The sequence below is a fragment of the Capra hircus genome, chromosome 5 (assembly GCF_001704415.2).
Source record: "Capra hircus breed San Clemente chromosome 5, ASM170441v1, whole genome shotgun sequence".
NCBI classification, from domain to species: Eukaryota; Metazoa; Chordata; class Mammalia; order Artiodactyla; family Bovidae; genus Capra; species Capra hircus.
In genome coordinates this window covers 9,150,102-9,165,187 of record NC_030812.1, presented here as the reverse complement: position 1 = coordinate 9,165,187, position 15,086 = coordinate 9,150,102, and the positions used below count along the sequence as shown (strand labels likewise).

General features: G+C 34.9%; 1 protein-coding gene across 5 annotated transcripts in view; it reads left to right on the top strand.

Annotated features, from left to right (window-relative positions):
* Positions 1-15,086, top strand: part of PPP1R12A (protein phosphatase 1 regulatory subunit 12A) — a 169,822-nt gene that overhangs the window by 111,055 nt on the left and 43,681 nt on the right. For 2 of the 5 annotated variants that reach the window (XM_018047595.1, XM_018047598.1), the window contains exons 10-14: positions 5,002-5,217; positions 6,432-6,526; positions 9,020-9,124; positions 9,993-10,160; positions 10,559-10,735. In XM_018047595.1, coding sequence (XP_017903084.1) covers positions 5,002-5,217; positions 6,432-6,526; positions 9,020-9,124; positions 9,993-10,160; positions 10,559-10,735 — 761 coding nt within the window. The remainder of the gene's footprint in view (positions 1-5,001; positions 5,218-6,431; positions 6,527-9,019; positions 9,125-9,992; positions 10,161-10,558; positions 10,736-15,086) is intronic. The other 3 variants (XM_018047596.1, XM_018047599.1, XM_018047600.1) reach the window with 3 other exon arrangements.

Sequence of the window (15,086 nt, the reverse complement as noted above, 5' to 3'; positions counted from 1 at the left end):
TTAGAAACTATCTTCAAATGGCCATAATTTATATATGCTTTAAAATGAAATTCTCTAGAAGCAGTCTGTCTGCAAAATTTTTAAGATAGTTATCATAACTGGAGTTACTATGAGCTGCTTTTACTAAAGGTTTATTTAATTATAGAATCCCATTTTACTTCTTCAATGGATACTGAACTTTAACTCTTTTGATTTATTATCTGTTAGAACTGCAAATTTATCAAAACGTTCCCATAAGCTCCATTCCCTTGGCATAGCTAGCCAAGAAGCCAGCTGTTAGTCTTTTGAGTATTTAGCTAAGCAATCTCTTTCATACTGTAGTCAAATAATTATAGTAGGCTTCTTATCAATTATATTTTTCTCAAGCATAACCCTAGATTTATGGCAGTTTACTTCTCAGTTTATGCCAACTGCTCTCACTGAAAGCAGATACTTAATAGCTCTGTTAGATTAGTGGGCCAATTATCTCTTTGCTATAAAAGTTCTTATTTTATTCTTATCAATTATTAATCAGAATTGATTCTGATTCTTAATTAAGTTGACCTAATGACAATTGTTTCTCTAATTTGTATATTTAGAAACTGCATTTTATTCTCAAGTTAAGAGATTACTTTAAAGATTATCTTGTTTCAGTATTTGTTCGTAATGTTTTATGGCCAAGTTTTATTCCAAGTAATAAAGCCTTGTACAAAAGAATGTTAACGTTTTAAGATTTTCCCTGTAACTTAGACACCTAACAAATTTCCTTAGATGAATTCTTAATTTATAAATGTATCATAAAAGATTTTGTAATTAAGAGTTCTATTTTTAGGTTGCCACTCATTCCTCAACTTCTGTTTTTAGACAAAGTTGTCTTAAGTTCTCTAGCTTCTTCCACCAGTGCATAAACCTTATATAAATAGACACACATACACATGACAACCCTGAAAGCTCTAAAACTATTAAATATCACTTATATTCTGTAATAACTCCTGATAACTATAGAGAAACATAGATGTATTCACTTTTAAAGTTCTTCTCTTCAGTTGTTAACTTGTCAGCTAAAATTGCAGAACTATTTCTGTAGCAGTGAGAGCAAGCCTATAATTTTTGGATGTATTAACTGTAAAACCGTTAGTTTGATCTTATGATTTAACTAAATAGTAAGTTTATTTCATTATTTAACTTAACAAGTTAAATAATGTATGTTTTATATTATATTAAAATTTTATCTTAACAGTAAGTTTATTGTTAGTTAATGTTTTAACTAACAGTAAGTTTAACTAACAATGTTTATATATATATAACTCTGTAGTCAAAGTAAATGTTGTTGGAATCTCTAAAAAAAATTATCTATTCTGCTGTCTACACATACATTCCAGTACATGTAAACTATATTGTCTTTACTAGATGGTAAAAGTTTAGTTTTCTGGATTACATGTTCTTGCTACAATAAAAGACTGTATGCTGTGGGTATATGAAGTATACCAATAAAAGTGTTTAATTGTAAAACAGTGATTTTAAAATGGAAGAAATCATTTTTGATTTGAGATAGTGGAGTTAGAACATTTGTGATAGATCTTAAAAGAATGTGTAGGTAGTATTTCAGCCTAACAGAGAAGAGTTTGTATAGTTTGTTGAAAGAGAAGAGAAACGATGTGATCAAAGTAGGTATAATATAGAGTATTTTTTCAGGAAAAATGAGTTGTCAAGTTTGATTAATTTACAGGATACATATATGAAGTGAAACAGGAAAAGTAGAGCCAAACTCTGAAATGTTTTCATTCCTATGGTAACGTTTTTGTGATCTGATAGATATAAAGAATCACAGATATTTGAACAAGACCATGAGAGAATTATTCTTTATAGAATATTATTCTGACACTAATGTACAGGTGTATTTGAAGGTGAGAGACTGACTGAGAGAAGGTTTATTAGAAAGTCATTGAAGTTTCCCAATATGATAAAGAATATAAATCAGAAGAGGGCAGTGGTCTTATATAAAGGAGAGGAGGAGGTTTAGAGACTTGTCGCTTAATTTATAATTGTAGGAAGATGACAAAGAAGAGGTCTAACATGACTTTCAAGTTGCAAATGCAGGGGATTGGGGCTTCCTCCACAGTCCAGGGGTTAAGACTCCCTGCTTCCACTGCAGGGACCATGGATTTGACCCTGATCAGGGAACTAAAATCCCAGATCCCACATGCCTGCATAATGTGGCCAAAATTTTTTTTTTTTTTAGGGATTGGATAGATTACTGCTGCCCTTAACAGAAATAGGGAACCAAGGAAGAGTTGGTTTGGAAATAAAGGTGTTACACTTTATATATTGTTTCCGTTTCCAGTTTTCCTTATCTACAGTGCATTCTCCAGGTGAATAGAAGTTCAGGACTAGGACATTAGGAGTGAGATTGAGTTGCAGAATAGCACATTTGAGAGTAAGCTGAATACAGTGCATGAGGATATAAAGAAGACCCTACTCCCAACACTCAGAAGAAAATACAAAGAGAAGATAGGATATATGAGAACAGACTGTTGGAGTGCTTATGTTACAGGTCTATGACAAGGAAAGCTGCTACAACAATAGCAACAAGAAGACCAAGAATGGGGGTAGTCAGAAGAATAGGAAAATCAAAATAGTGTCCTGGTTATAAAAACAAAAAGAAGAATCTCAGGGAATAGGTATACTTGAGTTACTCAAAGAGGTTCATTTATATACCAGAAATAGAAAGATGCCTTTAAACAGATAACCAGTTCTTAAATTGAAATTTATAGAGAGAGGCAGTATATCAGTTTTAACAGTGCAACAAAATTTCTAACTTGATAATACTGCCTCATTTTTCTCAACTCTAAAATGATAGTAAAGTTCTATTTCATTGGGTGGTTGCAGGACTAAATGAGATAACCCATATGAAGCACTTCTTTTAGGCCTGACACAAGTGAACATTTGTTAACTGTTCGCTTCTGTTCTAACATTCAGCAAATATTATTTACTATTTTATCATGGAAGAGTAACACTTGTTTCTAGTTTGGGGAAGCTTCTAGGGGCAGAGAAGGATTAGCAAACCATAGTCTGTGGGCCAGACCTGGCCCACTACCTGTTTTTTGTAACGTCTGCAAATTAGAATGCTTTTAATATTTTTAAATGATTAGCAGAGGCAGGGGAAGATTAAAAGGAAAAGAGTATTTTGTCACACAGATTCTAACTTCACTGCCCCTAAATAAAGTTTTATTGTAACACACCCATATTCATTCACTTGTGTGTTATTTATGGCGGGTTTGTACTGTAACAGCATAGATGAGTAGTTAAAGCCTAAAGTTTACAACTTGACCTTTCATAGAAAAAAAGTTTGCCAACCTGTGTTCTCGAGTAGTGTGACATTAAACTCTGAAATCAGTAAGGAATCATCGCAGTGCCTATCATACTGAGTAAAATATTAGAGCTTCCTGAACTTTCTCAGCCAAGGGAGACTTTAGTGTTTTACTGATTTTTTTTTCACAGTGCCATTTGGCCCAAAGGAATACTTCTTTATTTCATTTATTAAGTAGTTACTACAAATAGTAATGGCAGTTTGTGCTGTGTCCAACAGATGTCACTGTACTTCGCTTAAAATTTTAAACCATTCCGTAGCACTCCTGTGATTTTGTTCTTGCATCTTGAATGCCTCAGTGCACATTTTGGAAATTGAGAAATGCTGTATGTCTTGAGTCTCTTTTCAACCCTATTGATAGGAATTAATTACTGGAAATACTAGAGATTTTTTTTTTGTCTAGAAAGTAGACCTCCAACATTATGGTGCTTTTAACAAGTTCTTTTAAACTTTCTGTTACGGTAAACCTGGGCTATAAATGTGAAAGAAAGGTTGTTTTGGGTTGTTTAATTGTTTAATTATCCATATCCTGTGCTTGTAGTAACTAGTTAGTTGCTCTGTTAACCGTCTGTATTTAACTATGGTTGAATATTTAAACTCTGTAAGTGCAGTTGATGAAGTGAACTAGTTTAAAGATTATGGGTGTTTCATTTTTAAGGCTGTTGGAAAACTGAAATGAAATAAATATTTGTACAAAAATAGTTTTTAGTTGACATGTTTAATGTTTGGTAGAAAAATCCAATGGTACTTTTAAGGCTATGATATTTAAAATATTAATGAATTAAATATTATGATTAGATATATATTGATGATTATTTTGTTGATGATGTATTTAAAATTTCTTAACCCTAGTACAAAGTGAATAAAAACAAAATTCAAGTGCAGTAGTTAGTTCATCCATACTAGAATATTACCAGCTCTCTGTGCCTTTAACTGCCTAAGAAGTTTAGATTTTTTTCGGATGCTCTTATACTAAAACTGGAACTTATTCCCAGTGACTCTTAAAGATTGGAGAGTTACCCAGTATTGGGGTTTTACTTTATTATAAAATTCTTTTAAAAAGGGAGAAAAATCTGTTTTGCTCATAACTTCCTTTTATATTTTCAAACTTTCAATCTGTGTCTCTTTGCTTGTCTTATTTTAATTGGCTTTAGTATGATTTCATTGCTCCTATCATGCCTGTGGTGGAATCAGTAGATCCCGCATCGTGGAGGCAGGGCTTGCGCAAAACTGGCATTGTTCTTGTGCCCAGTAAGGGTGAAAAATCTATGGTGAGGCTTTTCCATGTGCAAGGATTTATATTAGGTTACAACATAACAAGTTTAATGTGAATATTGGTTTCAACGATGCATGGTTTTAAGTCATTATGGTGTGCTCATTTCTCTCCTCTGTATTTGCATCATAATTTTTCTGTGTGATACAAAGTGTGGAGTGTGTGTTCCTAAACCTAACATCTCGACAGGTAATATTTCTTTTTTCAGTTTTAGATCTTTACATTTTGACTAAGACATTAACCTGCTTAGTAAGTGTTTCTCCTGAAACTATTAACTGTAATTTTAAAGCGTTTAATCTGTAAACTTCTCCTTTCCAGTTTAAGGACTGATCGGTCTTGACAATTTTTTTCCTTTTCCTGAAAAATAAAATAAAAACAGTTTCCAACTTCAGCTACAAAAATTTCTCCCAAAGAAGAAGAGAGAAAAGATGAGTCCCCTGCATCTTGGAGGTTAGGACTTAGAAAGACGGGCAGTTACGGCGCACTTGCAGAAATCACAGCATCTAAAGAAGCTCAGAAGGAAAAAGACACTGCAGGTGTCATGCGCTCAGCTTCAAGTCCCAGGCTTTCCTCCTCTTTGGATAATAAAGAAAAGGTAATCTGTTTCACAAATTAGTTTCTATAAGAACTATAACAATTGGTTCTCTACTGTGTATCGTTATTATACCTATATATCAACTTAATTCACGTGACTTAATGAATGATATGAAAATACAAATGTACCTGCCTTCAGCCAATATATATGTGAAGTATAATTATTGGGGAGATCAGATGTATTAACCGAAAACATAAATTATGAGACTACTCAATTACAGGAATCCTGTAAAATCTATCAAGTGATAAGCTAATTTTATTTATTAAGAAAGGTTTTCAAAATTTAGGAATGCATTTGTTCTAGACTATGATTATACTCATAGGTTGCATTTATCCAATATCTACAATTTCTTTACCTACTTTTTCATCTGATACATCCCAGCTTTGTCCTAGTGAGCAATTTTAATAGCTGTATTTTGAAAGGCATTATTAAATAGCATTAAATACAGTGTACCACAGTTCATTCAAAGCTATCTTATATAATTGAATTATTTATTTTTCATTGTATATTTAGTACTCAGATATTTTTCCATATAGTTTTCTTGTACTGTATAAGAATGTTTATTTATATGTATTGAAATTCAGAAATGAATTATTCATAAAGTAATTTTAGGATTTTTATTTTGTATAAATTTATTGTCCTATTGTCTTCCAAGTACTTGACGGATACCATATAATGAGAATATAACAGATTCCATTAAATGGCATCTACACTCTTAGATTTGGATAAATAGAATTGAAATAATTTTTTGTTTTGTATAATGTTGTATTTTTAAAGCATAGAATATAAAAGTAGTGAATAGCTTATATAATGTAAATAATTAAGACTTACAATGAATCATATTTGAGAACTCTTCTCTCTGAAAGAAATAAGGTGTTTTGTCTTATAATACTATGTTACAGTAAATAATATGTTACAGAAGTTTTAGAAACAGTCATTAAAATGGGGAGGAATTTTTCTTATGTTAAAATGATCTAATTCTTGATTAAGGGAGAAAAAAGAAAATTAATTTGAGCAGGCTGTCATTTAGTGCTTATAGTCCTTGAGTATTGATAGACATGTTTTAGAGTTTAGCTAGGAATGATGGAAATATTATCAAATAAACTGTGATGACTGTGTAATTATACGTTGTTGCATACTTTTTCCATACTTTATCAGCACCTGTAATCATCGCACTGATTTATTTTCTCTCTTTTTTTCTCGCCATTGTGTAGGAAAAAGATAGTAAAGGAACTAGGCTTGCATATGTTGCGCCTACAATACCAAGACGGCTCGCCAGTACATCTGACATTGAAGAGAAAGAGAACAGGTGGGCTCATTGCCATTTGCTTTATTTGTTTGTTTTTTTTTACTATGAAATCTTTACTATCTAGTATGAGAGTTAAAATATGAGAGTTGAGTTGTTGTTATTACAAGGTATGTAGATTTCAGGAAGAAATGGAGGGTGTTCCTAATAGTAATAACACCAGGTACGTGGATCTGAGGAGGCACAGAATTTGGTATGTTCATGAAATAACAGTATAAATAAAGGCATTATGGTTGTATCAGAGGGAGAGGACAGTGGTGGCAGATGAGGTCACTGACTAGCATATGCTTCTAAATATTTGGAACATAATGCAAAAGGAGAAGGAAGGGAGAAAAAGCCATTACTTAATCACTGACACCATTTTAGTTTGTTTCTTCACTTTTCAGCACATATAGAGTATGAGAACTTTTTAATAATGATTGTAGTCATGTTATAGTATTCAGTTTGTGTCTTTTTCTTTCATCTGAGATCTCATAAGCAGTCTTACATGTTAGCATGTTGACTATGAGGGCTACTCCGTGTTTTCTAAGGGTTTCTTGGCCACACTAGTAGATAAAATGGTCATCTGAATTAAATTCGCCCATTCCAGTCCATTTTGGTTCACTGATTACTAAAATGTTGATGTTCACTCCTGGAGTCTGAAGTCAGGTGGGCCTTAGGAAGCATCACTACGAACAGAGCTAGTAGAGGTGATGGAATTCCAGCTGAGCCATTTCAAGTCTTAAAAGATGATGCTGTTAAAGTGTTGCACTCCTTATGTCAGAAAATTTGGAAAATTCAGCAGTGGCTACAGGACTGTAAAGATCAGTTTTCATTCCAATCCCAAAGAAAGGCAATGCCAAAGAATGCTCAAACTACCGCACAATTGCACTCATCTCACATGTTAGCAAATAAATGCTCAGAATTCTCCAAACCAGGCATCGATAGTAGTAAACTGAGAAATTCCAGATGTTCAAGCTGGATTTAGAAAAGGCAGAGGAACCAGAGATCAAACTGCCAGCATCCATTGGATAATCAAAAAAGCAAGAGTTCCAGAAAAACAACTACTTCTGCTTTATTGACTATGCCAAAGACTGTGTGGATCACAACAAACTGTGGGATATTCTTAAAGAGATGGGAATACCAGAACCACCTGACCTGCCTCCTGAGAAAGCTGTATGCAGGTCAAGAAGCAACAGTTAGAACTAGACATGAAACAACAGACTGGTTCCAGATTGGGAAAGGAGTATGTCAAGGCTCTGTATTGTCACCCTGCTTATTTATTTAACTTATATGCAGAGCACATCATTTGTAACGCTAGGCTGGATGAAGCACAAGCTGGAATCAAGATTGCTGGGAGAAATATCAATAACCTCAGATATGCCGATGACACCACCTTTATGGCCGAAAGCAAAGAGGAACTAAAGAGCCTCTTGTTGAAAGTGAAAGAGAAGAGGAGAGTGGAAAAAGTTGGCTTAATGCTCAACATTCAAAAACTGAGATCATGGCATCTGGTCCCATCATTTCATTGCAAATAGATGGGGAAACAGTGACAGACTTTATTTTTGGGGCTCCAAAATCACTGCAGATGGTGACTACAACCATGAAAGTAAAAGATGCTTGCTTCTTGGAAGAAAAGCTATGACCAACGTAGACAGCATATTAAAAAGCAGAGACATCACTCTGCCAATAAAGGTCCATACAGTCAAAGCTATGGTTTTTCCAGTAGTCATCTATGGTTGTGAGAGTTGGACAATAAAAAAGGCTGCATGCTGAAAATTGATGCTTTCAAATTGTGGTGCTGGAGAAGATGCTTGAGAGTCCTTTGGACTGCACAAAGATCAATCCAGTCAGTAATCCTAAAGGAAGTCAGTCCTGAATATTCATTGGAAGGACTGATGCTAAAGCGAAAGCTCCAATACTTTGGCCACCTGATGTGAAGAACTGACTCCTTAGAAGAGACCCTGATGCTGGGAAAGATAGAAGGCAGGAGGAGAAGGGGATACAAAGAATGAGAAGATTGGATGACAGTACCAATTCATGGACATGAGTTTGAGCAAAGGAGTTGGTGATGGATAGGGAAGCCTGGCGTGCTGCAATCCGTGGGGTCTCCAAGAGTTGGACACGACTAAGCAACTGAACTGAACTGATGTTAGCGTGTAATTCAACAAACATTGTTTTTCATCAATACATAGTATTTGTAGAGTAGATCTGCTGATATTAAAGTCACCATTCTCCCTGCCCAAACTATGGACACTGAAATTATATAATATTTTGTCATCATAAAGAAAACTTCTATAGACATTTCTATTTCCCCTCATAGGTAGAATTATTCCTTAGGTATAGAATCTTAGAACTGGAATCTTAGTGAATTACTTTCATTTCTTAATAAATATTCCAAAGTGTTTTTCTAAGGGATTTTACTAGTTTCTACTTCTACCATGTTTATTAATGTGCAGCTTCTTTAACTCTATTTTAAAATTATCTGCCAGAATCTGAAGGATTTTTTTTCCACAGAGATTCTTCAAGTTTGCGAACAAGTAGTTCATATACAAGAAGAAAATGGGAAGATGATCTTAAAAAGAATAGCTCAATTAATGAAGGATCAACTTATCACAAAAGGTAATAATTCTTAAGTAACGTTCATGTATTCTTTTATTAAAATATGAGGCAGTTTGTTTGGAGCTCTCAATTTAATATTAAAAATGTGCTTTTATATATTTTTTGTTGGTTAAATAAAACTTCATTTAAAGACACAGAATATATATTTAACAACAGGTTGAAAATTTGCTCCTACTTATGCCTTCCTAATATGTATTTTTAAATTAAATATTTTGAAGTATCTTTTAGATTATATTGAAAAGGAACTCTATATAATTACATATAAGCCAGTTATGTAATTGGCTGGCATTTGAAATAGTCAGTAACTTGACTTATCTCATTTGGTGACTTGAAAAGTTTTTACTTGTGTTAGAATAGTAGAAATGCCATAAATTGGAATGTTGGTAATATCATTGGAGAGGGAGTAGAAGATCTATGCATTATTTTTTTCTGCTAAAAGCAATCAAAAAGACTAAAAGATCAACAGATATAATACAGGCATGGGTCACTCCTAAGGCTGTGACCCATTGCTGAAACTTTTTTTTTTTTTTCCAAAAATGTTAGTCCTAACTTCCCCTGAGTAAACCAAAGTGTTTTTCCAGGCATGTCCATATGCCATAGAGCAGTTGCAGAAACGTAAGCCGTCAGATCATCCTTAAATCTTGTTGGTGGGTGGGGGTTTAGTAAAATGATACACTACCAAATTAGTGAAATCATCTAGACTCTAGCAAGTTGTAGGTGCAACTCTTGGTGCTGGAGCCGGTGGTGTATTTAGGAACACAGTTTTTAAGATTTTTTTCCTAGCCTTGTGAATCTGTATAATGTATAGGCGTTGACTATAGAATACACCTACAGACACATCCTATATAGATATGACTCTTTCCTTTAGTTGCTCCTTTGGTAGAAGACAAGATGATTTGATTAGTTCTAGTGTTCCAAGCACCACATCAACACCAACAGTTACCTCTGCAGCTGGGCTTCAGAAAAGCCTGCTTTCCAGCACAAGCACTACTACAAAGATTACAACGGGTTCTTCCTCAGCAGGCACACAAAGCAGGTGAGTCACAGATACATTTTGTGTTCAGGCCTCCTGTGTGCTTATGTATGTGCATGCATTTTTGTGTAGAAGATTGTGGGGCTCTGGATTTTTTCAATGACCTGGTTAAAATTATTTACAAATAAAAATTGGTTCCAAAAGAGGCAATTATATGTCTGGGGAAAAAAAATTAAGTTCCTGACTTAAGAACTTTTCCTTGAATTAAGCTTCTTAAAATGTAAATTTCTCTTTGACAGCTCTGGGTGAACTTTTTGGTTCATGGTTGAAAGATGTCTCATGTTGTGTTTTAAAAAAAAAAATCCATCCCTGTAGTCACATGTTTTCAGCTGCTAGAAAGTGCTTTCATTGTTTAGCTGTTTTCCTTTTCTCTTTTTGTGTTGCTGCTTATGGTGCTATAGTACCTCAAATCGTTTGTGGGCTGAGGATAGTACTGAAAAGGAAAAGGACAGTGTTCCTACGGCAGTGACCATTCCTGTTGCTCCAACTGTTGTTAATGCTGCAGCCTCTACCACAACCCTGACTACAACTACTGCTGGCACTGTCTCCTCCACTGCAGAGGTCAGGGAGAGACGCAGGTGTGTACAGGTCATAATAGCACTGCTGATATATCTTGCCCAATGATGTAAATTGTCTGTTTTGTTCTGTTTTTTAATCTTGGAAAGTTGATGTCCATCTTTTCAGTAGGTTTATACAATGAGATAACCTATGTCAGCTCAAAACTCTGTAAATTGATATAATTAGCAATTATTAGCATTTAGGCTTCATAATCCACCTCTGACAGTTCTTGTTTAAAGGCACTGAGCCAGGCAGTTATCTTACTTAGCCATCTTTGTTTTAATGGTTGTTAGAATTCAAATTTTTGTAGTGAAGATCTAAATACGTACTCTAAACACATATCAAGCAAATCATACTCATAGAAAATTATAGATATAACATGAAAAAGACAAGTTTTTATTCTTATCATTGTTTCCCCCTTCTACTTCATTGTTAAGAAATTTGATGCTTAACAGGTTCCTTTTTGTTGTTATATTTGAAATTTTCATTTTAAATTCCCTTGTTGAAGAATGGCTTCTTAGGCATATGTGTAAGCCAAATGATTTTATATATGTTTAATACATTCTGGTATTTGAACATAGAAGACACTTGTAAAGTTTTTTAGAGTCTGTGAATTTTTTTTGTGTGCTAAAACATACTTAGAGCACTACTCTCTTCTTCCTGTTGCAGCCAATTGGTATGGAATCATAGATGTGGAAAGGAACTTACTATTATCTTTTATAATATCCTTTACAGAAGAAAACTGAGTCGCAACGATATTAAGTGACTTTTCCACTTTTATATGATTAGTGTGAGAGCTGAGGCTAGGCCCAAGATTACAGGAGAATCTGTGCAGGGTTCTTTCTGTCTGGTATATTGCTCGTTGTCCCTAGCTTTGAATTTGGGTTTACCTCTTGGGAAAGAATATTTTAGGAAACTTAATGTAACCTCTTTAAATATTTTATTCTTCCAGAATTAGCTACATAACTGATATTTTCCATAACTAAATTACTAACCAGATTAATCTGGTTTTATTTCTGACACATAGTATTCATATATAGACAGTCTTATATATCTTTTGTCTCTGATGCCTAGCAAAATGCATGGCTTACTGTAAAAGTGGTAGCATCTTTGAAGTAAATTTGTAGTGATTACATGGAAAGTAACAAAATATTAAATGTTTTGAAATTTTTTTTAGATGAAAATATTTCATTCTGTTTTTATGGTGAAATTTAATGATACTTCAACAGCACTACAGGCACTTTGTGATTTGAATACCAGTACAGGTCATATCATATTTTTATGCTTGCTTGATTTTTCTCTAAATTAGTAAGTTTTAGGTTTGGGGGTGTTTTCAGTGAGACCACTTAGTCAATTAGAGGATCATAGGCATTCATTCTCTTCTAGTGAAAATAAATTTAAAGGCTTTGCTTTTTTTGAAAGGTAGTTAAAGGGGAAAAGGTTTAAGAATTCTTGATTTTTTTACTCCTTGTCTGCCTTAATCCTAAAACAAGAGTTCTCTGCGGGTCAGAATTTCTTCTGTAAAATCAGGTCTTTAATTCACAATTTTTGACTTCTACAATCCTTTCTATGTCTAGCATTCCATACTTTAAAATTTTTTTCCAGTGACAATTAAAGCCAGTGACTATCTCCCCAAAATCATCAGTTGTTTCAGAACTAGTAAATTATGATTCTTAATCTCAGATTGCCTTTTTTTTTATGTTGTGGAAAAGTATTGAGTTTCAGCCTTTTAGAATTAATCCTGTAAGATTTTTTTTTTTAATCTAAGTGTGCCAGGTGTTAGTTATGGCATGCAGGATCTTCAGTTGCAGCATGTGGGATCTAGTTCCCTGACCAGGGTTTGAACCCCAGCCCCTCGGATTGGGAACAGGGAGTTTTAGCCACTGGACTACCAGGAAAGTCCCCAATCCTTTAAGATTTTAAAAACTGAGAATTAAATATTTAGTGATGTTGTTAAGACACAGCAGGTCCTATAGTGTAAGGAAAAAAATGTCTATTGACATTTTTCCTAGTCTATATTATAGAAAATTTGTCTTGTTTCAGTGATGTTTGCAGTAATATTAATGTTTGTGTTTTGTTTGATGTCAAATACTTGTTTGCAATTTTGACCTTGCTGTTTGTCTTCTTTTTTTTTTTTTTTTGGCCACTCAGCTTGTAAGATCTTAGTTCCCTGATCAGGGATTGAACCCTGGGCCCTCAGCAGTGAAAGCTCAGAGTCCTCACCACTGGACTTCCAGGGAATTCCTCTGTTTTATGTTTTAATTAAATGTTATTATTATTTCAAAATGTATATGGTTGAAAATTTTCCCCTGTATCATATATATGATGATTTGAGGTTGCCATTCCCTTCTCTAGGGGATCTTCCCAACCAGGAATTAAACTCTAATCTTCTGCATTGCAGGCAGATTTGTCTGAGCCACCAGGGAAGCCCTGAATATTCTGTGGCTTAAAAAGATGTTAATACATTTATGCCATTTTTATATACCCTTACATATGCACTTTTAAATACTATGTAAAGTTACTGTGTACACTATTAAGTTCCACAGTGTTCTTGAGTTTTCCTGGTTTTATTGATCAGGTTTAGGTGAGAATTTTCTGTTTTTATAAAATTTCCAGTTGATTAATTGGAGGGGGAAGGCATCAGGGAGAAGAGAGGAGAAGCTCGCTTTAAATAGGTGAGTTCCCTAGTGGCCTAGAGGTTAGGATTCCTGACTTTCACTAATGGCCTGGATTCAGTCTCTGATGGAGGAACTGAGATCCCGCAAGCCTCGGGGAATAGCAAGATAGACAGACAGGTGGGGCATGATGAAAAATTATTTCATTGTTTAAGTATTTCTAATTCTCCATAGCCTTTTCAAACTGCAAAATACTACCTTACCGATAACTTCATATGTGTAGTATGAATTCCCATGGTTTCGTACAACTACTCATTTTTACCATGTTCCCTTGACTCAGCCAGCTCCCATTTATCTTCCCTCTGGAAGGAAAAATGCTGAGTGAGAAGCAAGGGTTGGTATTGCTTCTTAAAGATGTAATTTGGTGGACAAAAATATAAATATTATTGAAACAAACAAAAAAAAAGTGTTAGTTGCTCAGTTGTGTCTGACTCTCTGCAACCCCATGACCCTTCTGTCCATGGAATTCTCCAGGCAAGAATACTGGAATGGGTAGCCATTCCCTTCTCCAGGGGATCTTCCATTGTAAATAAATACAAATGTCTCAGCCAGTAAATGTTAGGGAAAGAAATAATATACAGAATAATTGCCTTTACTGGGGGGAAAGTCCTTAATTTAGAAATAACCTTTGGATTGTTCAGAAAATAGTAGGCAATCTACGACTAGTAAGTAAAGTTACATACCCTATGTAGTTACAAGGAAGAAATCCAGTATGACAGTATGATACAGTAATGTTTAAGGCAGCAATGAAATTTGGTATATTCTTCCATCTTTTTTGATGACTAGCTCTTTGGAATTAAAAACATACTCAAAACATGAACTTTCTATCTTCTCTGTGTTCTATTCGTAGAGGTCTGCTCTGTATAGACAGCTCAGGGAAGGAGAAAGGAACTAAACATCAGATGGGGACTATCAGATGTATAGGAAACATATTCAGTTCAGTTCAGTCGCTCAGTTGTGTCTGACTCTTCGCAACCCCATAAATGGCAGCACTCCAGGCCTCCCTTGTCCATCACCAACTCCTGGAGATGACTCAGACTCATTTCCATCGACTCGGTGATGCCATCCAGCTATCTCATCCTCTGTCGTCCCCTTCTCCTCCTGCCCCCAATCCCTCCCAGCATCAGCGTCTTTTCCAATGAGTCAACTCTTCACATGAGGTGGCCAAAGGACTAGAGTTTCAGCCTCAGCATCAGTCCTTCCAATGAACACCCAGGGCTGATCTCCTTTAGAATGGACTGTTTGGATCTCCTTGCAGTCCAAGGGACTCTCAAGAGTCTTCTCCAACACCACAGGTCAAAAGCATCAATTCTTTGGCGCTCAGCTTTCTTCACAGTCCAACTCTCACGTCTGTACATAACCACTGGAAGAAACATAGCCTTGACTAGACGGACCTTTGTTGGCAAAGTAATGTCTCTGCTTTTGAATATGCTATCTAGGTTGGTCATAACTTGCCTTCCAAGGAGTAAGCATCTTTTAATTTCATGGCTGCAGTCACCATCTGCAGTGATTTTGGAGCCCCCAAAAATAGTCTGACACTGTTTCCACTGTTTCTCCATCTGTTTGCCATGAAGTGATGGGACCAGATGCCATGATCTTAGTTTTCTGAACGTTGAGCTTTAAGCCAAACTTTTTCACTTTCATCAAGAGCCTTTTAGTTCTTCTTCACTTTCTGCCATTAGGATGGTGTCATCTG